The sequence below is a fragment of the Helianthus annuus genome, chromosome 7 (genome assembly GCF_002127325.2).
Source record: "Helianthus annuus cultivar XRQ/B chromosome 7, HanXRQr2.0-SUNRISE, whole genome shotgun sequence".
Classification (NCBI taxonomy): Eukaryota; Viridiplantae; Streptophyta; class Magnoliopsida; order Asterales; family Asteraceae; genus Helianthus; species Helianthus annuus.
This window is the reverse complement of record NC_035439.2, coordinates 99065132-99083508: the sequence shown is the minus strand read 5'-3', so window position 1 is coordinate 99083508 and position 18377 is coordinate 99065132. Positions and strand designations below refer to the sequence as shown.

General features: G+C 38.9%; 2 protein-coding genes across 3 annotated transcripts; one reads left to right on the top strand and one right to left on the bottom strand.

Annotated features, from left to right (window-relative positions):
• The first annotated feature begins 2784 nt into the window (after nucleotides 1-2784).
• On the top strand, nucleotides 2785-7308 carry LOC110893813. 2 transcript variants are annotated; one of them, XM_022140946.2, is made up of 3 exons: nucleotides 2785-3250; nucleotides 5239-5654; nucleotides 6412-7308. In XM_022140946.2, the coding sequence occupies exons 1-3, from the start codon at nucleotides 2800-2802 to the stop codon at nucleotides 7135-7137; spliced, it is 1593 nt and encodes a 530-aa protein (XP_021996638.1). In that variant the 5' UTR covers nucleotides 2785-2799; the 3' UTR covers nucleotides 7138-7308. The 2 variants fall into 2 exon arrangements, with proteins under 2 accessions (XP_021996638.1, XP_021996637.1); XM_022140945.2 differs by having other exon boundaries at nucleotides 5167-5654.
• A 531-nt stretch (nucleotides 7309-7839) lies between these two features.
• LOC110893812 (probable inactive purple acid phosphatase 29) lies at nucleotides 7840-10408 on the bottom strand. Its single transcript, XM_022140944.2, has 2 exons — nucleotides 10253-10408; nucleotides 7840-9298 (listed from the first exon to the last, which is right to left on the bottom strand). Exon 2 carries the CDS (start codon nucleotides 9245-9247, stop codon nucleotides 8099-8101), a length of 1149 nt encoding a protein of 382 aa, XP_021996636.1. The 5' UTR covers nucleotides 9248-9298; nucleotides 10253-10408; the 3' UTR covers nucleotides 7840-8098.
• Nucleotides 10409-18377: the final 7969 nt, after the last annotated feature.

The following is an 18377-nucleotide window of genomic DNA, read 5'->3' as shown; positions in this document are numbered from 1 at the left end:
AAAGTACAATGCTTCGGCTCATTATCGAATTATCGACAACGATAAAGCATAGCCCAATGTGGGCGGCACTTAGACATTCTTTGAATGTATTGATTCCGGAAACTGAATCGTAATAGCGATTGAGTAATTACCCTGTTCTGTGGCAGCAATTCGATAATTGTGTGTGTGTTGGACTGTTTTGCTTATAACTCGACCTATGTAACTCCGCTTTTCGTCGTTTCAGTACCAAAATTCAAGTCCCAACCCCTGCTATTTATACTGAGATTTTGACACCGTCGCGTAGCGCGAGGGGTACCCCCTTAGCCGTCGCGCTACGCGAGTGACCACCCTATTTTCATAGGGTAGCCCTTCGTGCAGGTAGGCTTGCTGTGTTGTCAGTTTCTTAAAATTCGATTTTTATAATTAGTTATGAAGATAATCGTTGGCTAGGGTTTATCCCCCCCTGAGTTTTAGGGGCCCTGATCTTGATTCTGAAAATTCTGAAAATTTTAGGGTTTGTGTGGAATCACTTGGGTTTCTCAATTAGGTTTTCTTAATAGATAATTAACATCCTAATTAGGGATTTTAGTGACAGTTGTTACACCCCCCCTCAAATCCCAACCTGAACCTACCCCCGCACCGGAAAATCAAAACCTCCAACCTTTCGATTCATCCCCAAACCCCATTCCGGCCACCGATTCCAAAATAACCCCAATTATGAACATCTGTAATCAATACTTTCTACCAACCAAAAAGCACCACAAAAACAATTCCCATAAATTAAAAAAAGAACTAGGGTTTTACAATCCAGCAACAATACAATACAAAAAACCAAAACAACAGTCAATAATATCATAAACTTACTAGAATAACTAGGAACATGAATAACATCAGATTCAAGCACCGAATTAACTTCCTTTGGCCGTGAATTAACGGTGGCAGGAGTCAGAAACTTGGAATCGGTAGAACCAGGGTGAATCTCCGTCATCGTCTTCTTCGTTTGACATCGCCGAAACCCTAATTTGATTAGATACATTGTCACTCATCATCACCACAACGATGGATACATCGTCTTCTTCGTTTAACATTGCAGGAACCCTCTTCAGAAGGCTTGATATCTTAGAGAGAGAGAGGAGAAAAAGAGAGATGGAGGTTGGTTCAGATGAGAGAGATGCAGGAGAGAGAGAGAGAGAAGAGAGAGATGCAGGTTGTTCATATTAGAAAGAGAGAAAGAAAGAGTTTTTATATTTCTTTTTTATCCTTTTAGTTTTGTACAAATAGCCCCTGAATAATAATTTTTTACAAAATATCCTCTAGAAATGTGAAATGACAAGAATTTCCTCATGTGCAAGTCACATGACCATACTTAACCAAAAAATCTAACTGAGTTTGGGCTAAAGGACATAACGTGCAAGATTTTGAAACGTTAAGGACAAAACACGTCAAATTTAAAGACAAAGAACACCGCCTGCAATTTGGTACAAACATAAAGGACAAAACTTGTAATTTACTCTTATGATCAACACTACATTCATTTTCTTGAATATGAAGCTGTGGTTTGAATATTTAATATTGTGACATCTCTTTATTATTGGTGATCCTATGATCCTATCTTCTCCCATCCGCATCAAAGTTGGCGTGGAGAGATCAGGAAACCCAAACCGCACCCCACAGATCGAAGTCTCGCTGTGAGCTGATCAGACGACGAGTCCGACAAGCTTGGTCCGTAACCAAAGACCTGGTATGCATGCCCTTTGATGGGTCCAAAGGACTACCGAGGAAATATGTTTAAGACAAATAAATTATTTTAATTCAAAATCTACAAACTCTCAAAAGTGTTTTACTATTAACTCAATCCATACAATCTCAACTCAAATCATTTCACTCTTAGCTCAACCTACACATCCTCTTCTAAAATATGGGTGGCAGATAGCGATGACGATGGCAGGCGAAGGAAGGTGGTGGGTGTAGGGATGACGATGGGCCGAGCATGACTAATCCCAGTCCCATATTTGGTTGTAAAATATTGTTCCGTACCCGGCCCATTTCTCATTGGGTATTTGTCAGATACTTGTCCGCGGGCATCGGCCATACCTGTTGGCATTTTAAAAAGTAACCGTTGGGACTTTCATGCATATATTTACCTTTTTAATTTTACGTTTTTAAAGTCTGTACAATATATTGAATTATTCAAATAACATACAAATCATCATCATCAAAGGAAAATTTAAAATATTTAAAATCTAAATATTTGTAGCATGTCATCAAAGTATATATTTAAAAAAATGTTTTTTGTTTAAGTAATCAATCTACGAGAATCAAATATTAATAAACAATAGTTAAGGGAAAACAAAATTAAAGTTTTCGGGTATATAGTTTGGGTAAAAGGGTATATAGTTTCGAATAATCGGATCGGATATCACCTAATCCCGTACCCGTCCCATACCCGCAAAAGATATTTTTAATCCCATGCCTAGTCACCTACCTGTTGGGCATCGGGTGTACCCGTCGGGCTTGTTTTTTTTTTTTGCCATCCCTAGGCGGGTGACGATGGATGGTGGTGAAGGTGGCTGCGATGGTTGGCGGCGGGCAGTGGCGGCGGATGGTGATGGTGGTGATAAATAGGGAATGAAATGAAAAAAACAAGAGGGTGGATGAAACGAATTTGAGATGTTTTGAATAAATGAGATTCTTATTATATTGACCAACCAAACACTTTTTATTTCATTTTGGCACCATGGCCCTTTCATTGTGAGTGCTCTTAATTTTAACACAACGTAACATAATATTTGGGCCTAATCGATCCAAGGCCCAAACTTAATGGACTCAAATCCACATCTTACCCCAATAGTTCAAACTTTGAACCACCAATCTTCCCTCTCATATCATATCCACTCCCCTAAATCTCCAAACCAAACAGCACACCAGGTGTTTGTGAAAATGCCCCACAGAACTTCCCACACAGAGGACCCAACACCACCACCACCGACCGTTACACTCCGCCGATCTCCAAGATTCCACCAAACTGCAGAACCCGAAGACCCGAAAACCCCCATCCCGGAGCCCCACCGGAGAACCCGCTCCATTTCTACAACAACCCCTTTCTCATTGACCGGAACTGAAAAGCTTTCTCCGAGAAGAACCCGCAGATCTATGTCGAGAAAATGTTCGCAGAAAGTTGATGAATCTGTTCGTACAAGAAGAGTGAATCGTTGTGTGGGTGAGTGTGATGAAGATAAGTTGCCAGGTGGTTCAGATCGGAGGAGACACGGTAAGCATTCTTTTTGAAATATTGTGGTTTGATCATTAGCTATTTGATTTACGATAGTTATTCAGCTGAAACTAACCCTAGATTGTTAAATTGTAATTACTGATAAAACCCTAATTTAGTTGTATGGAAGCATTTCTTTCTAGGGATGGCAAACGAACCCTACCCTAAAACTCGAAAAATTCTGGAACCATACCCGTAAACATTTTAGTTAATTGTCATTGATTTTCTTGGGTAATTAAATAATACAAAAACGTAAATTGGAAGAAACTAGAATTGATTCCCCGCGCTGTGGGATTGTTTATTTAACGTGATTTGAGGGTACTGATTTTTTTTTTTTTTGTAACTTCTAAACGATCAAAGGGTAGATCAATGGAAAACGTTCATAAAATAAGCACGAAAATGTATTATATTGACATAACTCATGAAACGTAAAGTAAATGGAATTTATTAAGTATAATGAAAATGTATTATATTGACCCGATTCGTTTCTAAACAAAATTTACGTCAAAATATAGACCAACTGAAAACGTCTATAAAAATAAACACAAAAATGTAATATATTTGACGTGACTCATTTTCGATAAAAAATACGTTGAAATGTAAAACAACATGATTTTATACCCAACGTGTACATAAAGATAAGAGTTAAATGCCATTTTTGTCCCTGTGGTTTGGGCCATTTTGCCAGTTTAGTCTAAAGGTTTGAAACGTTGCCATTTTAGTCCAAATAGTTTTAAACGTTGCCATTTTAGTCCACTGGGTTAACTCCATCCCTTTATTTTGTTAACTAAAAGGTCATTTCGGTCATTTTAAATGTAATTCTGTTAACTAGAAGGGCAATTCGACCATATAAAATGATTGAATTACCCTTCTAGCTAACATAAAAAATGGACGGAGTTAACCCAGTGGACTAAAATGGCAACGCTTGAAACGATTTGGACGAAAATGACAACGTTTCAAACCTTTGGACTAAATTGGCAAAATGGCCCAAACCAAAGGGACTAAAATGGCATTTAGCTCTGTAGATAATCACGTAAAATTCGAGGGGTCAAAATGAAATGTTACAAAGTTTTTAGAAATCTAGAGGGCTTAAGTGTCAATATTTGAAGTTGAGGAGTGAAACTCACAAAAAAACAATGTATTTGGAAATCCCAATGCGTATACGCGATACATAGTGATATACTATGTATTTGGACACAGTTTTAGAGTTTTAGTTGGCAGTGGTTTGATCAATTAGCTACTCGATTAGTCGATTTAAGATAATTAGTTTGCCTTGTGTGCTGAAACTAACGCTAGATTATTAAGTTGTAATTACTGGATTCTCCATGCTTAACTTGGATAAAACCCTTTTTTAGTTGTTGGCTAATCAAGTTTTTCCATATAGAAACTTTTGACCTCAAAAGTGGAACCATTTCTTTCTAGGATGGCAAACGAACCTGAACCCATAACACGAAAATTCTCGACGGGTATTTGGGTATGGGATTAGTTTTTAAAAGTTTCACGGGTTTGAGACCGGTATGGAATTAGGTTATACCTGACCCGATTACCCAAAACACGCAGACCTGCTTACTCAAACCATGCGCGTAAACATTTATTTTTTATTTTATTTTTATTTTTATTTTCATTTGCCCTTGGGTAATAGATAATCTAATAATTCACTAATTTTTAGCTTTTATATTTGTAATTTTCTTCAGTACTAAAATAATACACAAACGTAAATAGGAAAAAAAAGTAATTGGAAATGTGAATGGTATACCCGATACCCAGTTATATATCATATATGCTCGGCATGTATTGGGTCGGGTATGGGACTGGGATCACCATCTCTATTTCTTTCATTCTTGCATGAGTAAAATGTGCTACTTCTTTTGTAATCATATATCATTTTCAATAGTAATTCGAGATATAATTTGTAGGGAAATCTGAGAAGCGGATAACACGTAGTTCTTGTAGAGATTTAGATAATACTAACCATGACTCTTCATCAGCTGAATGGACACATGAAGACGGTGTCAATACATCCAAACAATTTAATGGTAAGTCACCGAAGAACAAAGTGAAACACAGTAAGAAAAACCGTGACAACGATCCCGATCAATTTGATGCATTAGCAATCACCAAAACCCAAGTTTTGGATGAAGAATTATCCAAACTAGACAGAGGTAGAATCGAAAACGGAGTCGCTGTTTCCACTGCTGTTGTAGTGCGAGAAGGACCCGTAAGCGTAAGGAATGATGATGTTAACAAAAAGCTAAAGATTATCGGGGTTAAAAGAACGAGAACCCAGTTTGAGAACGTCACGGAGATCACTCACGGATGGACCAAAGATCAAGAATTGGCGTTGGAGAGAGCTTACCTCGAAGCAAAACCGACTCCGCACTTCTGGAAGAAGGTTTCCCGGCTGGTAATTCACTATCCATTATAAACGCGTTCGTTTCATAACCAATAATAATGTTGAGAATCTCGAGTTTCATATAACACACTTGTATGTAGTGCATTAAGATGACCAGAAGTAGTGCGAGTGAAACAAAGACGGTTGTGTTACATAACCGTCTTTTGTATTACATTCAAAGCAATTGGTACAAATGTATCATGTGGTTTTCGTGGTTCTCAGCATATTGTTGGTTCTGAAACAAACGCCCTAGGGTTGCAAATGAGCCGAGCCCAAGCTCAATTAACTTACGAGAGCTCGAGCTCGGCTCGTTGGTAGTTTCTCAAGCTCGAGCTTGGCTCGTTCATAATCTATTAATTAATATATTAAATAAAAATAGTACAAATAATAGACTCGTTTAGGTTCGCGAGTTCGATAAGTGAAGCTCGGGCTTGTTTACTAAACAAGCTTATTTTTAGGTTTGGGGCTCGGCTCGGCTCGTTTACTAGACGACATTAAATAAGGGCTAAATGTTTCTAAATATTAATAAAAACTAATATTACACTAAGGCTCGACAAGCCTGACGAGCTTCATATGTCAGACTTGAACTCGGGCTCGAGAAATAAACGAGCTTTATTTTAGGCTCAAGCTACGCTCGGGCTCGATAAGGCTCCGCTCGTTTCGAGCTTTTTCTCGAGCCACTCAGCTCGTTTGCACCGCATAAACTTAATGTTTATACATCAGTATCTCCAAAATATATTGTATAATGGTATTTTGTTTGTTGCTTTAGGTCCCTGGAAAATCCGCACAGGAATGTTTCGACAAAATACACGGTAGTCATATGACACCGCCTCAACCTCGCGTTCGTTCCCGAGCGCGAGTATCAAATACGCAAGACCCGTCTTTGTCTGCAAGTAAATTGATCAAAACTTCAAGTCCTACTAAGAGACCTAGATACCGTAAGCAGAAGACTCATGTAGTCCAGAGAACCGTAAGACACATGTTACAAAATCAGTATAAAGTGGAACACGATTCCGAATCCGACATGTTCTCTCTTCTAGAGCCCACATTCAACCCGAGTTTAAACCTTAATATGGTGCTTACCACACCTGATCGCAACCAAGAAACAAACGATGTACACAAAGGTTCGGCAACTGTCCGTAGAAGTGTTTCGAGATTTAGTGGTTTACATGGAACGACACTTGTGAGTCCTCCAGTTTTAAAGCAGGTGAAGAACAAAGCGTTGCACGAGAAGTATATAGATTTGTTAAATTGTCGAGAAGCTAACAGGAAGGCGGCGAGTGCGAAGGCGGCAAAGGTTGATAAAAGTAAAGCGGTGAAGCAGGAGGGGTCTGTAGAACGAAAGGAAGCTATTAAAGCTGCGAAAAACGCGCTCGTTTTTGGTGCGAAAGATGCTATTGACGAGTTTCAACATCAACAGGCTACTGCGTTGAATGATCTTTTTGATTATGAGAGCGGTGCTGATGATGACGAGGAGAATGACGAAGTTTTATGATTGTTGATGTATAGATTCGGGTTCGAGTTTTCTCACTAGGGAGTTCTTGTTTAGGTTGTTAGTTATAAACTGTGCATACTTGAGTTGAATCAAATTGTCATTTGGACTCTTGTGTAACCTTCATGAGTTGAATTCATTTGGCTTATTGTAGCTGTAGGTTATTGCTTTTGTCTCTGCTTTTTAAAATGTATATATGAATGTTCCTGTATGCTACAGATCCAAGCGTTTAACATGTAATAGGGTCTTTCACAAACCGTATGCTTCGATTGTGACTAACCCGTACTAGTCATTGTATACACCATCGTGCACTTTGATAATGACTAACACAACTTAATAATATACTACCATGGTTCTTATGTCTGACAGTACCTTATGATGTGTAAACCCCTTATTGTTCTAAGATGTCAATTACAGCTAGGCCGTAGGCGTGTTAAAAATCTTGAAACCAACCGAACCACTCAAATTGAAGCAAGTCCAGAGTTAAACGGTTTGGTTTTCATGGTTTGGTGGTTTAACATTCCGGTCTGGTCCGATTTGAAATTTGGAACACGTCGTGTAAACTAAACCATCATTTACCTGTATATCACACGGGTGGCCAACGCTTTCAAACCAACCAAACGATGTCATGTGTACACGGACTACGCTTTTGACTTGAAGCAATTAGATAATGCCACTTATTTTCAAATCTAACCAAAAAAAAAAAATCATACCATGTCATCATACCTTGATAAATCCATTAAAACTACAAGATTTATATATTCTTTCTAGCAACAAGAAATAGCACTGTTCAAGTGTTCAATATAAGAGCCTAACACAAACTGCTTACCTCCTCTTAAAGTGTGAACTACTAATAGAAAGATTGATATTTTTAGTGTTAAAGTGTGAACTATTAATAGAAAGATTGAACTTTTTAGTGTAAACACAATGAGAACTAAGATCATGTTTGAAACATCTGAACCATTCAACCAAGATGAACCGGCTTCTTTCTACGACTCCCGGTTGGTTGTTGGCTCCAAAGAACCTGACCATCAACGGCAGTTAACTTTTCATCATCGAGCCGCTTCCATGTTTTAATAGACTTGACCGCACCCCATTCATCATGCGACACCTTTTCTAACGAAACCACAACCATCCTCGCTCTTCTTGACCATCCAGCCTTCCCATATGCATGATACCCAAACCCGCCACCATAACAAAGATTAATTCCTGTTAACTTCCCACAAAAATCGTTAATATGATCATGACCGGTGAAAACCGCCTTCACGTCACCCGCTTCAACTAACGTTGTAAAGAACCCGGAATTCACCGAAGCGGAGCTAATCCCTTCTTGTCTCACGCCGGTAAAGTTTGACGAATCAAAGTACGCAAATTCTGGCAATGGGATGTGAAAATACGCAAGCGCGGGTGCTTTAGATTTCTTTTGAAGTGTTTTAGACGTCTTTTGAAACCAAAACTGTTGAGACGGTTTGATCCATCCATAACCGGGAATCGAGGGGACGGTAGAGTAATCGCCACTGTCGAGAAAGTACAAGTTGAGGATCGATTTGTTCATAAGACTCGACCCTTCGACTCCATGAACTTCGAGATTGTAATTCCCGAAACCGTCGATAACATCTACGTCAGGAGGATTATATCGAGACAGCGTGTGCTTCATTCCGACGATATGCGCCATGACACCTTCTCTCGATAACGTTGATTCTTGATCGTGGTTACCTAAAACTGCAGCCCATGGGATTTTCGATGCGATAGCGGGGGCGAAGGCTGCGTTCATCGACGCAGCTGCGTCTTCTGCGTCAAATCCGAAGATATTATCGCCTGTGAAAACGATGAGGTCCGGTTTCTCGGCTTCGATCATACGGTTTATGAAATTGCTAGTATTGAGATCGGTGCAATGGGCGAATTGTTGTGGTAATAGATCCAAACAAGGAGTCTTCTTGCCGTCAGCGTAGTGCATGTCAGCTACCTGCAGAATCCTAAACTCGCCCTTTTTTCGATCGAAGCGTAACTGTTTTGCATCGTTAGGAGCTGGCCTTCGAATACCCAGAGTGTTGACGAAGATCAAACTCGAAAGGGAGCATAGGACGATGACGGTGAACAGAAAGCGCGCCATTAGCAAAGGGGATCAACTTTTCGGTTGAGTGATTCTTCAAAGAAATTTCTCCTACATACGTATAACAAGTAGTCAGAACTTCTGTTTAAGTTCAAATATTATTAAGTAAATTAGTAGCAAATTATGATAAACTGCATCAGGCTATATTCCTGAAAGAGATTTTGATGATAATCAAGATAATACTCTGTGATGAAGTGAACCGTGATTATATTTCATCACTCACTCACTAAGGTTCGAACACAAATCACACTCGCATAAACAAAACTAGGAGTAAACCTAACAATGAAAGCCCCAAGCTCAAATCTCATATCTTCTACCGACAAAAAAGATAACCAAGGCCGAGTATTCTAACTACCGAATCAGCTAACATTTTGCACTAGATGATGATAATCAGTCTATATTCCTGAAATTCTCCTAAAAAAGTACATCATCAACTCAAAGTTTCTGCTTAAATTCACAGATTATCAAACAAATTAATAAAAAAAACTATGATAAACAGCATCAGCCGATGATAATCATGCTATATTCCTGAAATTCTCCTAGATATGCACAGCATCAACTCAAAGTTTCTGTTTAAATTCACAGATTATCAAAGAAATTAATAAAAAAAAACTATGATAAACAGCATCAGCCGATGATAATCATGCTATATTCCTGAAATTCTCCTAGATATGCACAGCATCAAGTCAAGACTTCTGTTTCAATTCACAGATTATCAAACAAATCAGTAAAAAACTACAATAGACTGCATCGATTTCTCTGAATTCGTAAACTAGCAAACACGAAAATGCTTACGATAAACTAAACGGCGAGTATGCATCATCTTGTTTCGCAATTACAACACAAATCACAATCGAGAAAACCTAATGTTCAAATCGCATATCTTCTACTGACAAAATGATAATGAACTCCTAAAATCAAAGCTGAATAATCTCACTACAGTATCAGATTACAGATCTGTAAAGAGAATCAGAGTTAAAAAGAGGAAGAAGATGATAATCTTACCTTAGAGAGAGGCAGCGGCGATGGAAGTCGCCAGAGAAACCTACTGGCAAAATAGGAGCATAAACTGAGAGATATTCAGTCGTTTAGCATTTAATCATTTGGAAGATGAGACAAATTGCATGAGAAGTAAGTTTGCAGTTGTGCACTACACCCAAAGTGATTTTGTTTAATATTTTATATAATAATTTGTTGATCGATATGAAGGTGTAAACCAGCAGGGCCGAGCCCAAACCTGACTAGGCTCGAGCTCGGCTCGTTCTGTTTTTATGAAGCTCGAGCTCGGCTTGAACTATTTTGATTTTTGAGAACAACCTCAAACAAGCTACAAGATTGGCTCGAGCTCGCTTCAGTATCGATTAAACGAGCCAAAGCTTTGTTTGGGAGCTTAAACGAGCTTGATATTTCAGGCTTGAGCTTGGACTCGATAACTAAACGAGCTCTATTACAGGCTCAAGCTCGTTAAAGTTCGGCTCGTTCGAGCTTTTAACCAAGCCGATAACGAGTAGCTCTCGAGCCTCTGAGCTTGTTTACACAATTACACCCCTAGATATTGATGATAACAAAAAAAAAAAGTTAAATATGAATGAAAACGTAACACGAATATTAAGTATATATTTTACCATGTTAGAACAGGTAAATTTAGGTATTATAAACGATAATTTTAGATAAGATATATTAAATTGTATATGAACATAGTTGTAGTAGTAAACAAATAGTAATGCTTTAATGTTGTTTATTAGTATACGAGTGAGTGATAGTTTTAGTAATAAACAATAGTACTGCTTTAATGCTGTTGATTAGTATACGAGTGAGTAAAATAAAAGAAGCTAGAAAGAGAAATAACATATGGCTGTAATAAATTACGTATTTACGTAATCATTTGAAAATGTCAAATTACTGTAACTTTGGATGGATCAAATATTTTATAAATAAACAAATATAACGTACATGTGGGAGAGAGAGATATGTGCCAGGAATGTTGGTCACACGGGTCCCTTATCCCGTGAAGCATTGTTATTTATCCTTTGTTTTTCACTTAATATATTATTTTTATTTTTATTTTAGGTGCCATTTAGACTAAATAAAATAATAGTTCCCATCTTTCAAGTTATTGGGTTTCCCATCGTTATCCCTTTTAAGTTCATGTGTACACCGGTTGACATGTTCCAATATAATAAGTAACTGAGAGTACTGTTAAAAAAAGTTAGTTAATTAGTTGGTTAGTGGTTGTAAAAGTTAGTTAGAGAGTCTAAACAAATCAAATGAGCTCATGTTTAGTAAATGGTTATCTAATTCGTATATGTATTAATTCCTAACAGTAATGTTTTTTGCTTTTTGACTTGGTAGCAAAACTTTTTCAGACTTCTTAATTTTGGTCATATTAGGAATAGTAACACTTGTGTTTTGTCTTTTTTTATGGTTTTGTTTTATTTTTCTTGGTTTTCTTTACAAACTAAAGTTTTAGTTTAGAGTTTTTCGGTTTTGTAATAAAACTTTGATTTTTATAATTTTGCTATAAAAGTTAAACGAGTTTAGTTTTTTTATTAGTTATTGTTTTATGTTTTTTCGTGGATTTGGTCGTTGCTCGGTTGCGACTTAGTACGACATTTGGTGGTCACATTTGGTCTCTCAGGTTTTCTCTTTTTACGTTCAGTTGCTATTTAACACGGTGTTTGATAATCACATTTGGTTCCTCGGTTTTTTTAAACACATCGACTTTCTAATACGTGTCGATATAAATTCGAATTCGTCTACTTTTTACGCCACTTGCTGTTAAAAATTTGTGGTTTTATTTTACGTTTTTCTTGGTTTTGGTCATCGTTGGGTTGCTACTTAGCAATGTTTTAGCCCCGCAACATTCGTAGCTCGGTTTTACGCCCACGCCCCACCACGTTTGTAGCACGGTTTTACGCCCTGCAACGTTGGGGGCTTAAGGCTAGTTAAAATATGAATAATCATTTTCCACCATAATTCTTTATTTTTTTTTTCAGATGTGAGTTCATTCGAGTCTAGTAAAGTTTTTTAGAATTATTTGATACGAGTGCTAGATCAACGTCAAGAACATGTGATCAACAGTTGGACAACTCATGCGATTGTGTCGGACCATTAACAGGCAACAAATCATGTCTGAATGTCTGATGTGATCAAACCTTTTGTCCTATACCAAACTAGTTTTGTTGCTATTAGGACACTCGGTGTGTGGGCGCTCGGCCTGGCGACGCCCCCCAACACCATTTCCGGGGTGGCGGCGTCGTCCTTCACGACTAGATGGATACGTTGAGGACGGAGCTCTTCTTCTCACACACACATACACACACAAACACACACACACACACACACACACACACACACACACACACACATATATATATATATATATATATATATATATATATATATATATATATATATATATATATATATATATATATATATATATATATATATAGGGGGCCGCTAGAATGAGAACCACCACGAGTTGTAAGAACCGCGAGAACTACACCCCACGGGTGGGCGTTCACCATGATTTTTTTTTTTTTTACAACTAGATGTGTGTATTATAAACACAGCCGTAAAAAAAAATTTTAAACGCCGCGGCCGAGGGGGTAGTTTTTTACACCACAAGTTTGGTGAAAAAAAAAAAGAAAAAAGAAAAAAAAAATTAAAAACACCAAACTTGTGGTGTAAAAAACTACCCCCTCGGCCGCGGCGTTTAAATTTTTTTTTTTTACGGCTGTGTTTATAATACACACATCTAGTTGTAAACAAAAAATCGTGGTAAACGCCCACCCGTGGGGTGTAGTTCTTGCGGTTCTTACAACTCGAGGTGGTTCTCATTCTAGCAGCCCCCTATATATATATATATATATATATATATATATATATATATATAGGGGAAGGTTCATTTGAGAAGAAAATTTAATTGAGAAGAAAAAGAACAAAGGGTAATTTTATAAAACATTAAATAGTTTTTTCACTTATTTCATTTATTATCATTTTTAACTAATTAATTAATCATAAAGACTAGTATCATCCACACTAACTTTTTTTGCCTACACACATCAAAAGTTATCTTACATATTTTGAAATTCATCCTACACGTTGAAATTTATCCTACACAACTTGTAATTTATCCTACACAACTCGTGATTTATCCTACACTTTAAATTATTTTATTTTATTTTTTTGAAAAAATATATATTTTGAAGTTAAGTTACAAAAAATTTAATGTGGTTAACTATTAAAAAGGAAGACTAGAAATTAATGACCTATGTAGATTTACCAATGTATCCTTATAGTAATATTAAATACTTATATTAAATGAAGTAAAATAAAGCATTATTATTGGTTAAAATTTCTTTTTTTTCTTCTTACAAAAAATTTCTTCTCATTTGAACTCTCCACTATATATATATATATATATATTTTAGGCTCATCCTCCATTTCCTTAGGTCCATCCCCTTTGCCCCATCCTCACACCCATCCTACGTGGCAGAGCATACTTTGAGGACTACCCTCCTCCCACACCGAGTAGCCTTACTGATAATCAAGGGAAAATTAGATTTGACGGTTCTTCAAGACTCATAAAAGGAGGCCCACTAGGAGTTTGACTAGACACAAGCATATGGAAACATCGATAGGAATGTTTCATTGTTTAGGAAAACGTTGCTGGGCTAGTAGCCTAGGGGTATCAAGGTGTGTAGTAAAAGTGTTCATCACAAGTGGTCAAGGGTTCTAGTCCAATGATGGACAATGATGTGCATTTAGAAGTAGGTTTAGGGTGTGTGCGAGTTAGCCGTTCGAAAGTTGCCATAACATATGGTACCATAAAAGAGTACCATAAGTGTTTTAACAAGTTCATCACTATTAAAATGTTTTATAAAAGGTATGAAGGAAGACATTGTTTATTCCACATACTATTTATCAAGAATATTATCTTTTTGATACTTAAATCCGACCAACATATTTCTTGTTGATATTTAAAAAGTGAAACTATATACAAACCATAAGATCTAGGACCAAGGTTTGTTTGGAACTAAAAACATCGGCTGCAATCACGATTTTAATTCTAAAACCCATTTGTCGGATCAAAAGCGGTTCCCTGTTGAGCGAGAGCCGGATCATGAATCATGTTGCGCTATGTAACAGCCCATTGTGCCTGAGCAGTGGCTCGGGTGAGGGTTCCCGCCCACGGAACTCTACAAAAACCTGCATTTTGCATTCCACCATTATCATAAGAAAGTGGTTCTAGTGCTGAACAAACACTATGGTCTTTGAGATACAGTTAAATATATATAGAACTCTGAAAGACCGAACCGTTAGCGGATCTTTTCCACCTCCAAGTGCAAGAATAGTTTCACGAAACCTGTGTCCCGTCTCTCTGACCGCCTATTGTGGCAGTATAGAATGACATTTGCGAAAGAAAAGAAAACACATAAAGCATCATAGCAGAATCAAAGAACTTAAATTACCAAGTCATAATTTGTCAAAGTGGTAATATTATTTTACCTTTTCATCATGTAATCCCGCTTCCTCAAATGCAGAGAAAGCGTCAGCAGACAGCACTTCCGCCCACTATAGAAATTATGTTCGCTTTGGATCATAAATACACAAACCAACATCGTCGAACTATAATAATCAAGGCCACAAAAAGTACCTTATTATAGGAAATAAAGTCCTCGCCTCCTTCTCATTCACAATCAAATATCTATAGTGTACAAGATGTAATCTCCTATTGATATGGAGATATATTCTCATTAATATTTACAATCAAATCCTAAATTATATAAATAATCTATTACACCCCCGCAGTCGAAGCAAAGGGTGGCCGGATGCTGAGACTGGATCTGAAATCATCAAATAAGACACGCGGCAGACCCTTAGTGAAAATGTCAGCGATCTGATGGCGAGACGAGACATGCAACACGCGTACGTGACCTTTCTGAACTTGCTCACGAACAAAATGAATATCTAATTCAATATGTTTCGTACGTTGATGCTGAACCGGATTACCAGACAAGTAAACTGCACTGACATTGTCACAATACACCAAAGTAGCACGAGATATAGGATGACATAACTCGAGAAGAAGATTCCGAAGCCAGCAGACTTCAGCAACAACATTCGCCACTCCGCGATATTCAGCTTCAGCACTAGAACGGGAGATCGTTGACTGGCGTTTCGAGGACCAAGAAATCAGATTGTCTCCAAAATAAACACAATAGCCAGAGGTGGATCGTCGAGTGTCAGGGCAACCCGCCCAGTCAGCGTCCATGTAAGCCCGCAAGGAGGATGTGTCACTTGCACCTAAATGAAGCCCCAAGTCAACGGTGCCCTTTATATATCGGAGAATTCGTTTCAAAGCATTCCAATGGGCAGTGGTCGGAGAATGCATATGCATGCAAATTTGTTGAACGGCATAAGAGATGTCTGGACGGGTGAAAGTGAGATACTGAAGTGCACCCGCAAGACTACGGTACGTGGTAGGATCATCATGAAGAGTACCGGAATGAGCACTGAGTTTTGACTGCGTATCGACTGGCGTAGCAACAGGCTTACATGTATCCATACCGGCTCGATGAATGATATCCTTAGCATAAGCCGATTGAGAAAGAAACATGTGATTTTTGGACCGTGTTACCTGAATACCCAAAAAATAAGATAACGGCCCCAAATCCTTCATAGCAAACTCACTTGCCAGACATGTCATAAGCCGATTGTTAAAAGCATCCGATGAAGTGGTGAGAATAATATCGTCAACGTAAATAAGCAGATAGGCAGTGTCATGTCCTTGACGATAAATAAACAAAGAGTTATCGGATTTACTCTGTCGAAAACCCTGTAATATCACGAAATCCGTGAACCGCTGGTACCATGCACGAGGCGCTTGCTTTAGACCGTATAAGGATTTCTTTAGAAGGCATACATGATCCGGGTAGTTGGGGCTGCGAAAGCCCATCGGCTGATACATGTAGACGGTTTCATGCAAATTACCATGAAGAAATGCGTTCGTAACATCCAGCTGATTTATAGTCCATGATTGAGCCAAAGCCAAAGAAAGTACCAATCGAATAGTGGCCGGTTTGACAACCGGACTAAACGTCTCCCCGCAGTCAATACCCGGTTGTTGACGACTCCCGTCACAAACCAAACGGGCTTTATATCGCGCCAAACTCCCATCTGAATTAAATTTGTGTTTAAACAACCACATGCTACGTATAATATTCATATCCGGTTTCCGAGGAACCAACTCCCAGGTCTTGTTTTTAATAAGTGCACTAAACTCGTCAGTCATGGCACGGTGCCATTCAGGAATGGTCAAGGCAACCTGAGGATTTCGGGGTATGGGTTCAATGGTGGAGATGGATAGGTTAAATAACTGTTTAGGTTTGACAATACCACTCATTGAGCGGGTCCGGATGGTCCGAGGTGGCATGATAGGAGAGTGGGTAGCCACAGAGGATGGAGTAGGGTGGGACTGTAATGTGGCGGAATGTAAGGGAGAGATGGGAGATTGAGCCGGATTGTGAGGTGGGGAGGTGTTTGGGCCGGTTGGGTAAACAGTTGGAGAGGAAGTATGTGGGCCGATTGGGTGAACAGATGTAGAGGAAGTATTTGGGCTGGTGGGGTGGGTTGAGTAGTCTGTGTGAGGGGAGATGGTTGGGCTTGGTGGTGTGGTTATTGGGCTTGGTGTGTGGGCCGATTGGGATTGGGGTTGTGGTGGGACAATAGGGCTGGGCGGGTCGGGTGTGAGTGTGGTGCGGGCCGGTGATGGAGCCGGTGATGGGGCTGGGAATGGGAATGTTGAGGGGTAGAAGGCAGGCTGGTCGGTTGGGCCATGGGTGGAGGTAGGGGATTCGGTTGAAGGTGGTGATAAAGGGACCGAAGGAGAAGAAGAGTAGAGAAAGTCGTAGGAGCGAGGGTTCGAAGGAGATTGAAATTGATAAGGGAATATAGACTCTTCGAAGTATACGTGTCGGGAGGTAAAGAATTGGCGAGTTTGGAGGTTGAAACATTTATAGCCACGGTGATTTTGTGGGTATCCAAGGAAAACACATGGTTGTGAACGATTAGCGAGTTTGTGTACGGTAGTAGAGGGTAACACAGACACCCGAACACACGAAGGTGTTGGTATTCGGGTTTACACTGGTATAAGAGGGACGTTGGTGAGTGAAAATTATGGTTTTTACTTGGAAGAATGTTTAGGAGGTACGTGGCGGTTTCGAGGGCATGATGCCAAAAAGACGGTGGTAGGTGGGCTTGGGCTAAGAGAGTGCGAATCATGTTATTGATAGTGCGGATTTTGCGTTCCGCCTTACCGTTTTGGGAGGAGGTGTAGGGACAAGAAAAGCGGAAGTGCATACCATGGGTGTTGCAAAATTGCAAAAAATTGTTGTTGGCATATTCTTTACCGTTATCGCATTGGAACTGTTTAATTTTTCGCTCAAATTGGGTGGTAATATGGTTATAAAAATTGACAAATGTGACAAATACTTGGGACTTGGTGGTGAGAGGAAATGTCCATAGAAAATTAGTGTGATCATCAAGAAATAGGACATAATATCGATGACCTCCCATGCTTAGGACAGGGGAGGTCTATAAGTCACTATGCACAATATCAAACGCTAAACGAGTGCAATTAATAGAATCATAAAATGGAAGTTTGACACTTTTACCAAAAACACAAGGTTCACACAATTTATTGTTTGGTTTACTAAAAGAAATACGAGAAGACAGTTTTAAAGAATGCAATAAAGAAGTGCTGGGGTGGCCTAAGCGTTGATGCCAGCGATCTTGAGTAACAGCAGCAAGAGCGGAAGGTTGGGAGATGGTGGATAGAGGCTGTGTCAACGGATAGAGATCGCCGGTACTGTTGCATCTAAGGATAGGCGCCCGAGTTTTGAGATCCTTCACAAGAAAACCAAAAGGGTCAAACTCAATGGATACAAGGTTATAAGTGGTAAGGCGGCGAACGGAAATTAGATTTTTAATGATGTTAGGGGCGAAAAGGACATTATTTAGTTTTAGAGGTGGAAAAGGTGGTGGTAAAGTTTGGTTGCCCTGTGCCAAAACCGGAATTGCCATGCCATTACCAACAATAATATTTTTGTCAGTGCACTTATTA

Excerpts from the sequence above, each read along its gene's own strand:
- LOC110893812 (XM_022140944.2), bottom strand. The coding sequence starts at position 9,247 with ATGGCGCGCTTTCTGTTCACCGTCATCGTCCTATGCTCCCTTTCGAGT.
- LOC110893813 (XM_022140945.2), top strand. The coding sequence starts at position 2,800 with ATGGACTCAAATCCACATCTTACCCCAATAGTTCAAACTTTGAACCAC. Across the intron at positions 3,251-5,166 it reads TTCAGATCGGAGGAGACACG|GGAAATCTGAGAAGCGGATA; the intron begins GTAAGCATTCTT and ends TATAATTTGTAG. Across the intron at positions 5,655-6,411 it reads GGAAGAAGGTTTCCCGGCTG|GTCCCTGGAAAATCCGCACA; the intron begins GTAATTCACTAT and ends TTGTTGCTTTAG.